Below are 17,177 nucleotides of genomic sequence, written 5' to 3'. Positions count from 1 at the left end.
GACCTCCCATCCGCCGCCCCTTCCCCACCTCCGGGGGGCCGGGGCGGGCTGGAAAGCCCCCGCCCCGCTCCGCAGCCGTCAGCGCTTCTCCGCGGGCGGAGCGGGGCCGGGGTGGTGAGGAGGGGCGGGGGGCTCCGGTGGGCTGCCGCCCGGGGAGGGACGTGGTGGGGGAAGAGAGGAGTGGGGACCCGCAGCCCTGCCGCACGGCCGGGGGCACGGGAACGCGTGAGTCAGTGTCGGGGTGTGCGCGTCTGCATGCTTATGTGTGGGGGCATGTATGTGTGTGCAAACATACGTGTGTACTGTGTGTGCATGTGTGTGTGCAAGCATTTATGTGTGTAGTGTGTGTGCAGGCATGTATGTGTGTGCAAACGTGTGTAGCGTGTGTGTAGGCATGTATGTGTGTGCATGCATCTGGGTGTGTGCATGCATCTGTGTGTGCAGGCATGTATGTATGCACACATGTATGTGTGTACACACGTGCATGGGCATGTATGTGTGTAGGCATGTATGTGTGTGCATGTATATGTGTGTGTAGGCATGTTTGTGTGTGTATGTATGTATTTGTTTGCATGTCTGCACACATTTATGTACAAGTGTGTGTGTGCAATGGGTCTGCATGCAGCTACACAGCTGCCGAGCAGGAACGCTGCCCTGCGGCTGGGGGTGTCCGCAGGACTGGGTGCCAGCACAGAGGACAGGTGGGAGCACAGACAGACAGACACTGGGTACAGGGAGGGAGCAGACCCCGGTGCGGAGCAAGGGGTGACACTGCGAGTGCAGCAACTTCCTCCCTCTGAAGTGTGAGGGGAGCCAGCTGGAGCCAGCTGGTCCAAGGGGGAGTGACTCGGGTAACCCAGGGGTTGGACATCTGGAAGCGGGGAGACCCCAGGAAGCGGCTGGGGCCCTCTGCATCTCCCCAGACGAGCCCAGACGAGCGGTGGGTGCTGTGCAGACCCCCATGCCTGGCAGTGTCAGGATGGCAGCGGGGCTGATGGATGCCGCGCCACGCAGGCCACGCAAATGGCAAATCCCTGCGTTGCGAAGGCTGCTGGTGGGGCTGGAGGCGGCTGCACCTCCCTCCCCCGGGACTGTCTTAGAGTCAGTGGAGTTTATTACTTTAACGTTATTTCCTCTCTCTGAAGAGCATCTTTTCAGCAGCGCTGCTTTGTGAACCAGGAGCCAGCCCCCAGCAGGGGTAGGGTCTCGGTGCCGGGTTTTGCTGCCCCAGCGGTGGGAGAGGAAGCCCCCGGCTCACTCGCCAGCCTCTCTCTGATGGAGGACGAGAGGGAGAAGGTGGGTAAGGACAGGCAGCTTCTCGGAGCTGAGCTCGGGGGAGAGAGCGGCGGCAGGATTTCATTAGCCTGCCTCTTAAGGCAGTGAGTATCCATCCCCTCCCATGCTCCCTCCCCAGCCCGACCCTGTGTGGCGCAGGAGTGGTGGGACCTCAGCCTTCATCTGGAGCTTCTCAGCAAGCCATACGTCCTTCTTGGGCTGGAAAATCAATTTTCCTTCTGGCTGTTTTACGGTCACCCTGTCAGCTCCTCTGCACGGCCGGTAGAGTTGGAGCTGGGATCGATTTTTGGGGTTGGCTTTGGGGCTGTACCCTGCTCTACTTTGGGGAGCAGGGAAAAGGGAGAGCTTTGCTAACATCCCCCATCAAGGGGGCAAAAGGCTGAGGAGTTGTTTGTGAGTGGGAAATAGGACAAGGAGTGCTTGGGAACCCTGGAGGGAGGGTGGGGGGTAGATTTTGGATGGTTTCCCAAGAAAGGCTGTGGCTGGGGTAGGATGGCTGCAAGGGTGCAGAGCTGTGGCGATCAGCGTCATACTGGGAACCTAACACCAGTGGGGAGAGGGGCAGAGGGAGCAGGGGCAACAGAGGGGTTGGGATAGCATGCCACAAACCTCCCCGTCTCTCCGCAGCCATGAATCCGTACATCAGCTGCTCCAGCCCTGAGTTCCCCCTGCCTCAGCAAGACTTTCCTGTGGAGCCCATCAGCCCTGATCTCTGCAACAGGACTCACCGAGCGACCTTGTTCGACCCCAAGGATGCCAACCTGACAGAGGAACAGCTGCGGGATAAGTACCTGGGACCCCGACGGTCTAGCTTCTTTGTCCCAGTCTGTGTCATCTACCTGATGATCTTTGTGGTGGGGGCTGTGGGCAACACACTCACCTGCATTGTCATCCTCCGGCACCGGTTCATGAGGACCCCCACCAACTACTACCTGTTCAGCCTGGCTGTGTCCGACCTGCTGGTGCTGCTGCTGGGGATGCCGCTGGAGCTGTATGACATGTGGAGCAACTACCCCTTCCTGCTGGGTGCCAGCGGCTGCTATTTCAAGACGTTGCTCTTCGAGGCCGTCTGCTTCGCTTCCATCCTCAATGTCACAGCCCTGAGCGTGGAGCGCTACATCGCTGTGGTGCATCCACTCAAGGCCAAGTATGTGGTGACCAGGAACCACGCCAAGAGGGTCATCATCACTATTTGGGTCTTGTCGGTCATCTGCTCCATCCCCAACACCAGCCTCCATGGGCTGCAGCCTCTCTACGTGCCTGGCCGGGGGCGGGTGCCTGATTCGGAGATCTGCACCCTGGTGAAGCCACGCTTGACCTACAACCTCATCATCCAGATTACCACCATTGTCTTCTTCTTCCTGCCCATGGGAACCATCAGTGTCCTCTATCTGCTCATTGGCCTGCAGCTCAAGAAGGAAAAGATGTTGGAGACCTTGGGAGCGAAGTCCAGCGGCAGCGGCAAGTGCCACAACACCCGGGGGCAGAAGAAAGTCAAGAGGAGGCAGGTCACAAAGATGCTGTGTGAGTCTGATGCTGGGGAGTGTGATGCTGGGGATGGGCAGAGCCAGGGAGTATCTCCCAAGGCTCTGTTGGAAGGGTGCTGGGGGGGAAACTGAGGCACAGGTGGTCTAGAGCACCGAAGCAGAGCTGTCTCAGAGGAAGGCTGCGGGGCTTGCTTGTGGGATATCAGGGCAAAGACAGATCTGGTGGCTCCAGTCCACCAGTGAGGGTTGCTTACGCCAGCTCCTTCCTAGCCATGAGACCTCTCCTTCTCAATGAAAGTGCTGGGTGAGAAAGGGAAAGGAGGTGGGTTGGGATGGGGGAACCTGCTCCCTGTCCCCCAGACAGACCTCGCATGCTGGTCTGGTGGTGGTGGTGGTGGTGGTATTTCCCAGGGGGGGATCATTCCTACCCAGTCCCACAGCCTCTGCAACTGTCCTGGGGCAATGATGCACTGACCCAAGGCTGGTCTGGAGCATCCCTCCATCCCACCGCTCTGTGTTCCTGCTTCCCTCCCCAGTTCTGTCCCTGCAGCCCCTGGCCCCCTTCTTGGCAGTGGCAGCCGGCTGCCCTTGGCTAGCTTTCTCTCCCCGGCACGCTGACCTCCGCGTGCTCCCAGCCCCGTGATGGTACAGTGATGGCAGGTTGCCCAGCACAGTCCATCCGCAGGGCCAGGGCTGCTTCTCCGCCATGTCCCAGACAAGTGGTAACCCCGCTTCCCTCAGCACCAGGGCTGGGATGGGGACAAAGGGGGACCTGTCCCTTGCGTGCAATGCAGATGCAGCGTGGCATGGGCAGGGCAGGGGACCCCAGGACCACCTATACATCACCCAATTTCCTTTCCATCAGCAGAGCGGGGTTATAAAAAACCCTCCAAAACCAGAGCAGAAGGAAAGGGCACAAATAGCTCTTGCTCCTTGGACTTTGCTGGTGAGGGTGGCAGGGTTCCTGGAGGCTGGATGCCCACAGGGGCATCCCCCAGCCATGCTGCATGGCCCTGGGGCTGTGGCAGGGCCAGCTGCCTGCTGATGGGGAGCAGAGACACATGGTGCAGCAGTGCCTGGAGCAGCCTGGCAGGAGTTGGAGGGAGGGAGATCCTGTCCAGACCTCCAGCCTCTCCACAGCAAGTCAAAAAGGCACTGGGGGGGTCCTTCCCCTCTCCCCCTTCCCCTCATCCTTTCCCTCTCCCGTGCTTTTTTGGGTGTTCTTTGCTATGGCCAAAGCCAAAACGGGGCAGCGCTTGGCCAGGGACTGGAGGACCCTTGGGGGGTGAGTCCCATCCCCTCAGTAACAGCAGCTCCTCGGCTCCCACAGTTGTGCTGGTGGTGGTGTTCGGGATCTGCTGGGCCCCCTTCCACACAGACCGCCTTGTCTGGAGCTTCGTCTCCACCTGGACCAGCCATATGCTCCACATGTTCCAGTATGTCCACATCATCTCAGGCGTCTTCTTCTACCTGAGCTCAGCCGCCAACCCCATCCTCTACAACCTGATGTCCACCCGCTTCCGGGAGATGTTCAAGGAGGTGATGTGCCATGTTGGCCACGGCCCACTGCGGTCACGGAAATACTCACCCAGCGTCACCCGCACCACCACCCGCAGCACGGAGTGCGAGCCCATGCCTGGCACCAATGGGCTGCCCCTCTCCGATGCTGACGAGTTTGAGCTCGAGGAGGTGGAGGGTGGCCAGGCCACCACCCATGCAACATCCCTCTGCTGAAGAGTGGGAGGACACAGGGGGACGGGGGTCAGCTTTCCCCACCACCAGCATCCCCCTGACTATGGCACCCATCCCATGGTGGGGATCGGGGCAGGAGAGATGGAGGCATCCCTGCCTCTCTGTGCCATCCCACTGGGATGCAAAGACTGGTTCTCTTGACAGTGCTGCTCCAGGGACATGGTGGCAGTGGCCATGCTGTTGTGCCCTGGATGAAAAAGTTTGTGGGTGCCTTATCTCTGGAGACCTCCCCAGGGCCCTCTGGCATCAACGTGCCCCTTATTTTATTGCACATCTCTTCAGTGGTGCCAGCCAGTGTCTGGCTGCAGGGTGCTGGTGTGGCTCCCTGCTCCCAGCCTTCCTCCTGCCCTGCATCCCGAGCCCATGAGGGCAAGGGAAGAAGTACAGCTGCTCCCTCAGGAGCTGGAATCTGTGGGGGAAAATATGGGACAATGGGAGTCCCAGGCTGCCTGCAGCACCAAGGCACAGCGCTATGCCTGTCCATGTTCCCCATGAATATGCCCTGCTCTCCCCTCTCTGACTCACACCTGGTGGGTGCCACCCTCCTCTTCCTCAGCTCACCATGGGCCCCTGCACCCCTGGGGAGTGTGTGGAGCCCTCCCTCCCCGCCCTGCATGGGCTGATCCTCACTGAGAATTAAAAATGCCATTGACCTGCTTTGTGCCCTGGTTGCATCCCCCTGGACCCAGCTCTGCTCCCAGCTCAGGACTGAACCTGGGCCATCCTCCTGGGCAGTGACAGGCAGGCCAGTGCCAGGGTGATGGGCACCAGGGGTGTCCCACCAGCTCTGCCCGTGAGCTCTGCTGCCTGTGGGCCTGGCCAGGCTCAGGGAACAGCACGGCAGGGAAGGCATGAGCAGCACCCTTCTTGGTGTCAGGGATGCTCGGGTTGAGCTGAGGTTGGGGCCATTGCAGAGGGGAAGCTGCCTCCAGAGCGGTGGCGATCAATTTGTCCCCAGACATGCAGCTCGCAAAATGTCATGAAAATGCCACGGGATGCGGGCTGGCTGGTCACGCTCCCACGGGCTGGAAGGACCCATCGATTTACTGTCTGTGATCAATGCTGCTGACTTCCTGGTGTATGCCAGGTCCTCCCACAGGATGAAATATTGAGGGTCCAGAATGCCACCTGAGGGGCTGGCCAAGCAGCTTGAGCTCTTGGCTTACACATCTTCCCCAGCCCTGGTTGCTCCCCTGGCTTGGCATCCCATGGCTGTGCCTCTGGGCAGCATGGATGTACCTGTGGGGCTCACCTGGGGACCTGAGCACAAATACCAGAGGATCGAGCTCCAGACAGAGTGCTGGCAGCTGCTGCTCTCCTTCCAGCCCCTCCTAAGCACATCATATGGAGCCACAGCCAGGCCAGCAACAAAGAATGGGTGGGATTTGGGGCTTGCAAACTCCCTCCTGCCCCCATTGACCTGGTCTCTGGTTCAGGGGCAGTGGGGTCAGCTCCCCATACCCACAGCAGGATCTGCCATGGGCAAAGTGTTTGTGGGGTCCTGCTGTGTGCTGCGGGGTGAGGGTGGGCATGGGGCTGTGGTAACTTTGAGCTTCAGGGTCCTGCTGGCTGCTCACAGCCTCTCTCCAGATGATGTCAGCATGGCCAAGAGCATCAAGATCCATCTATTTCCTTCCCTTTCCGGCTCTCATCACTGATGGTCCTGGCAGGGGACAGCACCCTGGTAGCCGTGCAGGGCCCCTCGTAACTGCTGTGCAGGTGGACATGACTGATGTCTCCTTGATGGCAGTTATTGCCCCATGTCACTTCACCCAGCCACAGATCTCCAGGGAATGGCTTTTCAGTGGGAGGTCAACAGTGTTTAATCATGCAGCAACAGCTGCCCGTGTGGAGATTCAGGGTCCCTTTGCTGTGAGCTGGGAGGGCGCATCCCCGTGCTTGTGAGCAACCAGGCAGCTCAAGGGTACGGCTGTGGCCACTGCAGCTCGAGCTGCTTGGTCAGTGCCAGAGGACAGTGTGTCTCCCCCCGGGGTTTTTTGGGGGTGTCCTGGGACTCAGCACAGCTGGAGTGGAGTTCAGAGCAGCCGGAAAGGTGAGGCACTGGCTTTGCCTTCATCCAGCCTTGTGTCCCCAGCTGCCCTGCTGTCTCCTCATCGGGGACTGCCTGTCCTCCTTGGCTACTCCAAATTCCCCTCTCTGAGATGCAGGAGGGCAATGTGCTGCTGAGGCCCTGGTGTGTCAGGTGGCCATGCTGGGGGCTGCCCCACTGCCTGCCCCCTGACCCCCCCAGCTCGGCCAGGGATCGCCCTGGAAAGCATCCCAAAGGCTTGCCAAAGCTGCAGCTGCAGTGTGGCTGGTGGCACCTCCTGGGTGGAGATGCATGGGCAAACTTTGCTCCCCTGACCAGGGTTTTGTGACAGCGTGTGGAGAAAAACCCCAAGTCCCCAGGTACCGTGTGCCAGCTGGGCTCATGAGAGATGTTGCAACTGAAGGCTCCCAGGCTAGTCCTTTAATCCCATAATTAATTTTAGTAAAAGCTGCAGTCAGGGCATGAAACCTAATAGAAAAGGAACGCGTCTCTGAGAGTGGTTTCACAGGGAGGGTTTTACACATCTCCATCAGCAGGAGGGCAGCGGCTGCTGGCTCCTGCCTGGCTCGGGCTTGTTGCAGCCCCCAGGAAGGGAATTACGGTGCCTGTTTGCTCCAAGGAGGATGCTCCCTGCTCACCTGCGCCCTTGGGGTCAGCCTGGTTCCCTGCCACCTTCCCGGTATAAATTGGAGGGATTATTTCTGCCGGGGAGGTGGTACAGAAGCCAGAGCCTTGGGGGGGGCGGGGGGGGCGGGGGGGGGGGGCGGGGAGGCAGCAGTAGCCAGGGATGGGGCGAATTGCTCCCACTCCTCATACATGTGTAACTGGCCGGGGGGATCAACCGCCACAGGATGGGTGTAGGGGAAGGGGGGTCCCAAAACGCTGCCCGGGAGTTCTCAGCAGCCAAATGATCCTTCCAGAACCCAAGGGAGCCCAGAGGGCACGGAGCAGAGTGGTGCTGGGGGGCCGGGAGCTGGGGGGAGCGTGTGGAAGCTGTTGCTCCGGGTCATCTCTCAGAGCTGGGGGAAGCAGCTCTGTCCCTGCAACACGGAGCACGTGGCCAGGTCGGGCTCCATGCCACCGTCTCCTCTCCAAACACTTTGTTTCCTTTGTTGTTTGGGCTGTTCCCCAACAGTTGTCCATCTGTCCTCCCAGATTTACAGCATGTCTGTCCAACAGCAGGTTCCTGCTTAACCACCCACTCCCAGCCCCGAAGGAGCCCTCCTGTCCCCCCCAGCCCGTGCCCACTCAGCACCCCTGCAGCAAGCACCCATCCCTCCTCCATCACGTCTGGCCCTGCTCCCAAGAGACTCCCTCTCTCCCAGCAGCTTGTGGAGCTCTTTCCCCCTCCCCCGCACTGCTGCATGCCCTGAGTGACACAGTATCTCCGGAGCTTCCAATAAAAAGATTTATCACCGTAGCTTTGAGGATTAAAAAGCAATCTATCTATGAGGCTGCCCCAGCCTTGTAAGGCTTTTTTTTTGTACTGTGGCTGTTTGCAGCAGGCACGGGGTGTTTTGGTTTGGTTGGGTTTTTGGTGGTTTTTTTTTTTGTTTTGTTTTGTTTTACAGAGCCAAATTCAAGTTTTACAGCAATTGCCTCATATATTTGGAGCCCTGATGGATGGCTCCGGAGAGCACCAGTGGATTTCTTGCCGCCCCTCTTCAATAAGCCAAGGGAAGAGTTGGGTTTTTCTTCCTTTGCACAGCAGTGGTATGGGGAAAACTCATACAGCACGAATTTGGCAAAGCCATTGCGTGCCTGGGGGTGAGCGGTCCCTGGCTGGGGTCAGGTGGTGGGGCAGATTCGGGCTGCCTGGCCATGGATGTGGCACGGCAGCCTTTCCCACCGAGAATCCAGACTTTGTAAAGAGAGCGGGAAAGCAGAAAAACGTAAATGTCAGGAAACCACTGTATGTGCTGGGTTTGAGCGTGGTACAGATTTAGGTGTTAAAAAAAAATATTTTTTTTGAACAATATTTCAGTTATCCCTCTTACTCCAGGCCAGTGGTGGCAGTGGAAAGCTAACACCTAGTGTCTACAGGCTGGTGATGGGCAGCATAGAGGTAGGCGGGAGGACTAATAGGGTGAGAGAAATATATGTAGGATTTGATTCTGCTCCTTGGGGACACCTGTAGGCACAGCTATTAGCCCCACACCGAAGGCAGCCCACCTTCCTCCCCAGCTCCTTGGTGGCTTCCCAAAGAGCCAGGACCCACCCAGGAACCAGCTTCCCAGGAGCTGCGCATTGCAGGGAGGCTGGGAAGAGGTGGGGGGGGGGGGGGGGGGGAGCAGAGCCCACCCCAAGGGCCTGGGTGGAGGAGCACAGCCACGGCTCTGGATGCTCAGGCTGACTCAGCCAAGGTGCAATGTGACTGTCACCTGCACTGGGGACCTTCTTCTCCATGTCACAGCAACCCAACAGCCCTGGAGGGGCTGGGCCAGATGCAGGGAAGGGATGGGCTCCCCGCATCCCACCTCTGCCTGCCTTAGGGCATGCAGGGACTGGACACACTGGGGCCAGAAGGGCAAAGGGCATCTCCAAGAAGTGAAGGTCTGTGTGTTATCTAAGGACCTCCCTGCCTGAAATACCACCGTCCTCATGTCCTCACAGCAGGGTGATGGGAAGGACAGAGGTGCAACACACAGTGCCCTTGCCCACAGCCTAGCAGCAATGTGCAGGGACATTTTCAGGGGCAAAGCGGCCCGTTGAAGCCACTGGACACCTTCACAAGCTTCACCTGGGGCAGGATCCAAACCGCACCGCAACAGGTTAGAAGAGACAGTCTGTCTCCCACCTTCTCCCATCGCGATGTGTTGTTGCTAAAGATGACAGAATTGTTGTCAGCAGAGCCTGTGTGATGCTTAAACTGGTTCATGGCGACACTTTGATTAAGAAATGAAAGTGATGCATAATTAGCATGTCAGTAAGTGGATTAAAGCTGGCTGGATGGCAGACCTCTGGGGCAAGGAGGGATTGCTAACAACTGGTTGGGGCTGGGGGTATCAGGCAGCCCAAGCCCCCCCCACTGACCCTGAGCAGGTCCCCAGGGCTTGGGGAGAGCCAGCGCAGGACTCGGAGACTGAGCTGGAGGACAACAGTCTGCAAAGGGCTTCCCCACAGCCCACACAAGCTGTGTTTCAGGTCCTCAGTGCACACATCCCAGGGATCTGCCCTGGTCCCCTGTGTGGGATTTGGAGGATGAGGGGGCACCACCTCTCCGGTCCTCATTGGGGTGGAACAAATTCCAGCATGGAGAGGAAGGCTGGGATGCTCAGGCTGGGAAAACCTAACTTATCTGGCTTTGTATACATTTAGGACCAGTGAAATATGAGCACAAGTTCCCAGGGGCAGTGGTGGAATCCCTTGAGGGGAAATGCCTCCTCACAGGTCAGTGCTTTTTCTATAAGGTCAGCTCTTCTTCAAATGTGGTTTTGAAGGTATTTGCTTTTGCTAAGGATGTGGTCTGCGTTACAAAGTCAGGAAAGGAACAACAGCCCTTGCTCCCCCACCGTGCCCAGACACCTTCCCCTCCCTCCTGGCACGCAGAGCACCTGGCAGTACCCGGGCTGACCCACTCCGAAATGAGTTTGCAATGAAAACAAGTAAAAACCCGATGCAGACCCGCACTCAGGGCTAGACCCCAGCTGCCACATTACTATAGCAGCAGACTTTAATTACAGGGTTTTATCATTCTTTGTGCTTATCACAGCAGCCAGGGTGAGTTTGTCTTCTTGGTTTGGGACTATTTAATGTGGCACATTGGAGAAAACTGTCTGAGAGGCATCTGGAAGACAAACACATCTTTCTTGTTATCTTTCCTCAGCAGGTAGAGTGACTGTCTCACATTAACGACCATCTCACATTAATGATGCTGAGACCAAGTGTGAGACATCCCTTCCCACACCCAGAGCTTGCATCTGACCAAGAGCTGTATTTCACACAGGAATCAGCCTGGGGCTGCCAGGAGGGGAGGACACAGGTCCCCAGTGGGTATTTGGCAGGGACAGGACAGAGCGGCTTCCCCACACAAGCCTCTCTCCATGCCTCGGCCAGCAGGCACCTGCAGGCACAGGAGCTGCCAACAGGCAGCAGAAAATAAAGACACATAAATAAATAGACCTGGATTTCCTCAGCTCCTGTGCCTGACCTCTGCAGGGACAGCTGATAAAAACCCTTTGCTGCCTGACACTTGCCTGTGCAGGCTCATCAAGAAGCTCAGCAGCACTGCCCTCCTTCATCCCCCAGCCAGGGGACCTTCCCAGGGGGCTGCAGGCTTATGGCAAGTGGTGGACAAGGTCCTGCTTTCCTCAGGGCAGGCTTTTGGCTTGTTGGTCCAAGTTGCTTTCAGGTAACTTTCACCCCCAAAAGCATCCCTATAGGTTGTCTGTCTGTCTTGACCGGGCCAGATCCCACAACCCACAACTCCCATGGCAGTGGCCTCAGCACACATATGGGTAACCCCTCCCTGGTCAGACCCTGCTGTGGTAGGCACCTGCTTTTCAGCATCCTGCTTGTAGGGGGAAACATAAGCCCTGATGCCACTTCCTCCCTTCCTGACATCTCCCACTACTCCCATTACTGCAGCCCTCAGGTTATCACTGGCCCAGAGCATCCTCACCCCTTCACACCAACCCCTCCAGCACTTGCTTGGATTAATTCCTTTTAATTTCTCATCTCATGCTCAGAACAGCTGGGGCCAATTTGCTGCTGCTGTCACCAGAAAGAAATCAAGTTAATGACAAGAAAGCCATTATAATTGAGGAGACCCATCAAGCCTTACTGCTGTATTAATGAGGAACAGGGGAAGGTATTGCTGCTGCCTGCCCTGCTCATCTCTTCCCCCACCTAGAGCTCCTAGCTATCCCAGGAGCCTGTTGGCGACCCCAGGCTCAAGCTCCCTTTTTCCAGGTACTGCCTTTTATTCACATCCTGGTCTGTGCCTCTCTGTTTAAGAGCTTTTTGCTCCTCCTGGTGTTTTCGAGTGATTTCTGCTCTGGTTAAAGGAAGATCTGCATCTCTCTCCTGCTCTTCAGTTGTCCAAACTCATCCTGGCTCCAGCTCCAAGCCTCTCTGCTGGGGCTGATTTAAAAAACCGCCTTGCACAGATGGAAAAGCAAATGGTTTGAGCTGGGTTTCATGTCTATTTTTCTGTGGCAATCCCCAGCTCGCAGGCGGTGAGTCCATCTGGCAGGAGCCTGAAACACAACAGCAGCGAGTGCCATGCGAGAGCATCATCTGTGTGAGCTGGGAGCCCTGCAAGAGGAGGGCTGGGTAAGGACTTCTTGATCCCCTGCCATGGAAGAAGGGAGACAGGTGGGAGTGATTTCTATTGACTGTGGTGGATGGCTGAATTAAATATACAGCAACAAAAAACTAAAGGAAAGAAAACACAGTAAAGGTGAAAATGGGACTGAAAAGAACATGTTTGCATCCAGTGAGTGTGGCAACTGAAGAATTTAAAGGTTTTTCCTCCTGGAAAGAGAATTTGCCTCTCTGCTGATTGTCCTGTGCAGATATAACCGGGAGATGTAATGGAGTTTAACCCTATTCCAAAAGCCAGGGGCTGCAGTAGGAGACCACCCATCCCTGGAGCTGAGGTGGTCTGACGAGTCATATTTGAGAGCACCTCCCTCCTTGCTGGGAACACCAGCCTTTGAGAGGTCCCTGCACCTGCTCGTTGTTCCTCCCAGCTCTTGACCTGCTTCCTCACCCCTAAAGTTTACCATCCCCCTGGCACAACAGCTCCAGAGCTGAGCAGAGCCTTTGGCTGACACTTGTGCAATTTCATTCTGCCCATGGGGGGGGGGGGGGGGGGGCTGGGGTCAGCAGTGAGAAAACCTGTGCATCGCTGGTGACTTTCTCCCAAAACCTACTTGAAACAGGTTTGGGGGTCTCCAGCCCCCTTCATCTGGCTTTTACATGCCAGTGATAATGTTGGTCACAAAGCCTGACTGTGCTTGAGCCAAAAATTGGGAGAACAATTTAAAACAATAGAAAAGACCGGGCCAAGCAACCCGGTATCCTTTCCATTCGGCACCCAGAGGGAGCCAGAGCATCTCCAAGCGTGAGCGGCAGGGCAATATGGTCCCACCACAGCCCCGCCCTGCCAAGAGACTTGCTTCAGCCACATCCCCTCCTTGCTGGTGAGGATGGGTCCTCTCCTGTGCCATGGCACCAGGGGGGGAGAATTCACAGGGTAACTGTTTTTGGCAGCTGGGATGCTTGCAGGTGTGATGTGGCCGATGGGCACTTGTCAGCATCTTCAGGACCTTCTGGTCTGATTTTCCCCTCATCCAAGAGGCTGCTTTGTGCGTGGTGCCAGCCCCACAAAAACAGGCTCATCCCCCAAGAGATAGATTTAATGGTTTTTTTGCAGAAAACATCCAGGCATTTTCCCATGAGCCACCACATTGATGCTGACGTCCCCTCTGAACGCTGTCCCCCCCCAGTTCACTGCCTCTAGTCCAGCCTCAGTGGTGACAGAAGGATGATCTCCTTTCTGCAGGTGAGAACAAGGGCAGAAGCAGAGCTAGCAGAACAATCCTGATTTTGTGCAAATACCCACTTGGGTCCAAGGCACTGGGGGAAAGAAAGAGGACTGACTATGAGTGAGCAAAGCAGGACTCTCCATGCTTGGTGTATTTTTGCACCCTCCAGTCCTTTCAGTGCTAAATGCACCTTTTAATACCTAGAAGTTGAAGGTTTAGGCTATGCAGCACTGCACAAATCCTGCACTAATGGCAGTGCAAGTACACCTCGGTGCTCTTCTAGATCCATTATGGTTTGCCTTTAGCTGGTTTTCCAGCAAAGCTGGTGTTGGGGTCAGGGACTTGGGATGCGCTTGTCTCCCCTGCCTTTGCCAGGGGTGGAAGCAGCTCTTGGCTGAGCTGCAGGATCACTTCATTAGCCCCAACAAGGTTTTTGGGCAGAAGGTGGACGGTGAGACCAGGCTCAGTGTTAACCCCTGTGCTGCTGCTGTCCTGGTGTGCGGGAGCGCTCGGGCCAGGCTCGTACAGAAACTGCCTGTCTCCTCTCTGTACACTGGCAGCCTTCACCTGCAATGTGACGGAGCCGTTTGAAAACAGAAGGTTAAGGAAACCCCATTCAAATAAAGAAACCTGGCATGACTGTGGCTAGAGACATTTGGGCTTTCCTTGAAATTTCCCCTTTCTCTTCTGGACCTTTCTCCCAGTGCGATCTCCTTACATAGACAGATTTTCTCCCTCCCAGGCTGTGGCTCATCCGCCTGGGGTGTTTTATCACCTTCAAGGTCTGGGCAATGCTGGTGCTGTGGTGGGAGACACCTTGTGCGGAGGAGCTCAGTTTCCCTGGGAGGGATGCCCTGAGCCAGGGTGAGGATACGGGCACAGGGTGAGCCCCAGTGAAGCAGCAGGACCGGTTCAGGTGCTCCTCAACCAAAAAGCGCAGGTCAACACCACTTGCCTTACAAGAGCCTCAACCAATTTCAGCAAGTTTAGGCACAAGACTACGAGGCTCACAGCCTGGAGGGTGCTGGGTTTGGCACCCATAGCGGTGATGATTCATTCTGCTCCCAAAAGATGGGTGCAGAGCGAGCACTGCTCCGTGGCACAGACCACAGTCTCTGCCCATCACTGCATGGGCATGTCCTGAAGACTCAGAGCAAAGGGGTACCAAGACCCAGCAACAGCAATGTGCTTCCCTTACCCTCACAGCATCCTCAGGAAATGTGTTTCACTCCTAACACCACAACACACCCTTAGCGAGGCTGTTACACATACATACGTACCAACATAGGTATGTATTTAGGCTAAACTTGGTCTCAGAAAGGCTTTTCTAGAGGAAATGCAGCAGCTCACCCAGTCAGGGCTGCCTCACCTGGTGAGGCGGGAGACTGGGAGCACCAGGTATTCCTCCTCCCCTGACTCAGTGTCCCCCTATGACTGCTTCCAAAGAGCTGGAGGCACCTTCTTCCTTGTCCCTGGGGGCTGTAGGAAAGGACCTTTCCTTCTTTCCAGCCTTTTTTTTTGTTTTAAAGACCGTGTAAAGAAATATACTTAAAGGGTTCAATTTCAAGCTATGAATCAAATCTTTGGGAGAATTGCAACTTCACAAGGCTAAATCATGCTATAAACAGTGCTTGGAGGTTACTTATCCTACTCAGAATTACTGTAAAAGCCCCTTTTTTTCCAAGCAACAGGCTACCCAGGGAGCCCATTCTCGCAGGCGAGGCAGAAAGTGCCAACTACTTGTAAATTATATGAATGGACCTTTTATTGGTCAGATGCTACCTTACTGGACTATGGCATGGGGCAGAGAAAGTAATGAAGGCAAATGGTGCAGAGCCACCAGAGAAACAAATCGAATGAGGGTTTGACAGCATGATCTGCATTTGTATTTGCTCAGAGAAAATTGCAAGTACTTTTGGTTTTCATGCTGGAGGCCAGAAAGGGCTGCAGAGTTTCTCCTTATCCTTAGGCAGGGGCTTGCCAATGTGGATTTGAGACCTGAGATGGAAATTATGCCTCTGGTGGCTTTTTAGGCTGTGTCTGCTCTGTCCCTCGAAGTGGCTACAGGTGAGCTGCTGGGTTAACCCAGTGTGCCACGGCTGGAGGGGCAATGCCTTGCTCATGGGGAGGTGGGAAAAAACTCAGCAGAGGATGGTCTTGTGAAGGGTCCCCTCTCTGCGTGCTGTTGCAGGTCCTTCCTTCCTCCACCTCCTGTGAACCGGCCTTCTCCAGCCTGCCTGACCATGGGACTCCTGCCACGTGCCAGGCTCTGAAGTCCCTGCAGGTGGGATGCTGTGCAGCCACCATAGCAAGGTACATCCTTCAGCAGGTGAGACTCCTCAGGGAGTGCATGGTACCCGCTGGCACGCCACGCTTTGAGGGTCAATGCTGCCTTTCCCAGTGAGCAAATCACCCTCTGGCTGTGCTCACTCAGCCACGTTTTGATGCTGTTAACCTCAGGCAATGTGCAGCCTCTGCCCTGTGCTCCACAACATCTGCATAATAAATACGCTAAAGCAGCCAGCTCATTATTGGAAATATAGTCCCTGGGAGGAGGTGGGCAGACCCTGCTCGTGCCTGCACCATGGCTTGTTATGAAAGGGTTGCTCTGCTCAGATTTATCTTCGTGATCCCACAGCTTACATCTCAGATCTGTGCTGGGGACAGCACTGATGCTGAGAGCCCAGACCCCCACCCCCACTGCCCATCCACTGCATGGCCGGGGGGCTTCCCTGGGATAGGGGCTGCCTGTCCTTCTAGCCCTTCCCTGTTCCCCTGCTCCTCGGGAGAAGCTCTCACTTCTGCAGGGCATCACTAATTGTGAACTGCAGGGCACTAATTCAGGCCCTAAGGATTTCCAGTGCAGGCTCCCATCCCACATAACTATCACTTTCCTTGGGAGCAGCTTGTGCCCCTTCCTTGCCATGATATAAGCGATTATTATTGCATTAGTGTTGGGCTGCTGAGCCGTAATGTCGTTACAGTCAATGGCATTAAGCATTTAATTACCCAGCGGGATGAATCGATGGGCTTCTTTCTTTGCTCTACAATTAAAACTGAGCAGGAGAGATGCAGGGTAATTGTCTGCTTTAAGCTTCTCTGATGTTTCATGTGCACGGGGATGTGCTGATGGCTTGTAAGGGATGGGAAGGAGAAGACTTTTCCCAAGAAATCATGTTCTCATCTCCCTCCCAGGACGCAGGCGTCACGATCACACGCTCGCCCAGCTTAATGAGACACCATTGGTCATTCAGGACCAGGTTTTGCCTTCGACAGTGCTGACGGTGGGAAAATTATTCCTCCGAGTCTTATTTTTACCTGCAGTCATAGAAAGTTTGAAAGCAGTGACTTTAACTTGCGCTCTGCCAGTGGGGATTTCTGCAGTGAGAGCTGGTAAGTGAAAGAGCCCAGTGTGCTGCGGGGACAAGGCACAAACAGCCCGAGAGGGGTCCGGGCTGGGGACGTACTTTCAGCCCCCGCTTTTAACCTCCTTTCGATGGAGCTTGCTGCGGAGGGGAGGCTGGGGCAGACAGAGGGTGAAAGCTGGGTGGGCTTAGCATCCCTGGCACCGTGCTGGTGACTCCCGAGCTCTGACCTTCCCCAGGCACTTGGGTGGTCTGTACAGCTCAACACTAGCCTGGGTCACTTGAGCTCTGCAGGTGCAGTCAAGTGTAAAGCGACCCTCTCCAAAAAGCTCGGCTTGTGGCTGGACCTGCAGATGCAAGCACGAAAACCCTTGGGGTGGCTGTTCCCTCACACGGGTAAGTTGGGGCAGAAGCTTTGCAAACCTTGTGGTTGGGGCTCAGGGGGCAGGTTCAGCTGGGACAACACAGCACAGCAGCCCCCTGGGGAAATGACAGCCCATTTCCCACTAAGCTAAAGCCACCCAGTGTGCCTTCCACCGGCACCGATGCCTGTGCCAAGCACGGTTTTGACTTGGCTCTGCTGGCTGAGACCTGCCAGCTCCCCTGGCAGAGGCTGGGACACATTATACTGGGCACACATCTGTGTGTGTGTGCCTGTGGGCTGCACGGGGTCCCTGGTGCACTGTGGCTCTGCTCTCTCTGGTGGCATTTGGCTCTGTTCTGCTTTTAAAGGTAA

General features: G+C 56.1%; 1 protein-coding gene across 1 annotated transcript; it reads left to right on the top strand.

Moving 5' to 3' along the window:
* Positions 1-1,181: 1,181 nt before the first annotated feature.
* NMUR1 (neuromedin U receptor 1) lies at positions 1,182-5,030 on the top strand. Its single transcript, XM_040613635.1, has 3 exons — positions 1,182-1,296; positions 1,924-2,820; positions 4,114-5,030. Exons 2-3 carry the CDS (start codon positions 1,926-1,928, stop codon positions 4,515-4,517), a joined length of 1,299 nt encoding a protein of 432 aa, XP_040469569.1. The 5' UTR covers positions 1,182-1,296; positions 1,924-1,925; the 3' UTR covers positions 4,518-5,030.
* The last annotated feature ends 12,147 nt before the right edge of the window (positions 5,031-17,177 follow it).

This window comes from Falco naumanni, chromosome 13, assembly GCF_017639655.2.
Source record: "Falco naumanni isolate bFalNau1 chromosome 13, bFalNau1.pat, whole genome shotgun sequence".
Classification (NCBI taxonomy): domain Eukaryota; kingdom Metazoa; phylum Chordata; class Aves; order Falconiformes; family Falconidae; genus Falco; species Falco naumanni.
This window is presented reverse-complemented; position numbering and strand designations above follow the sequence as displayed.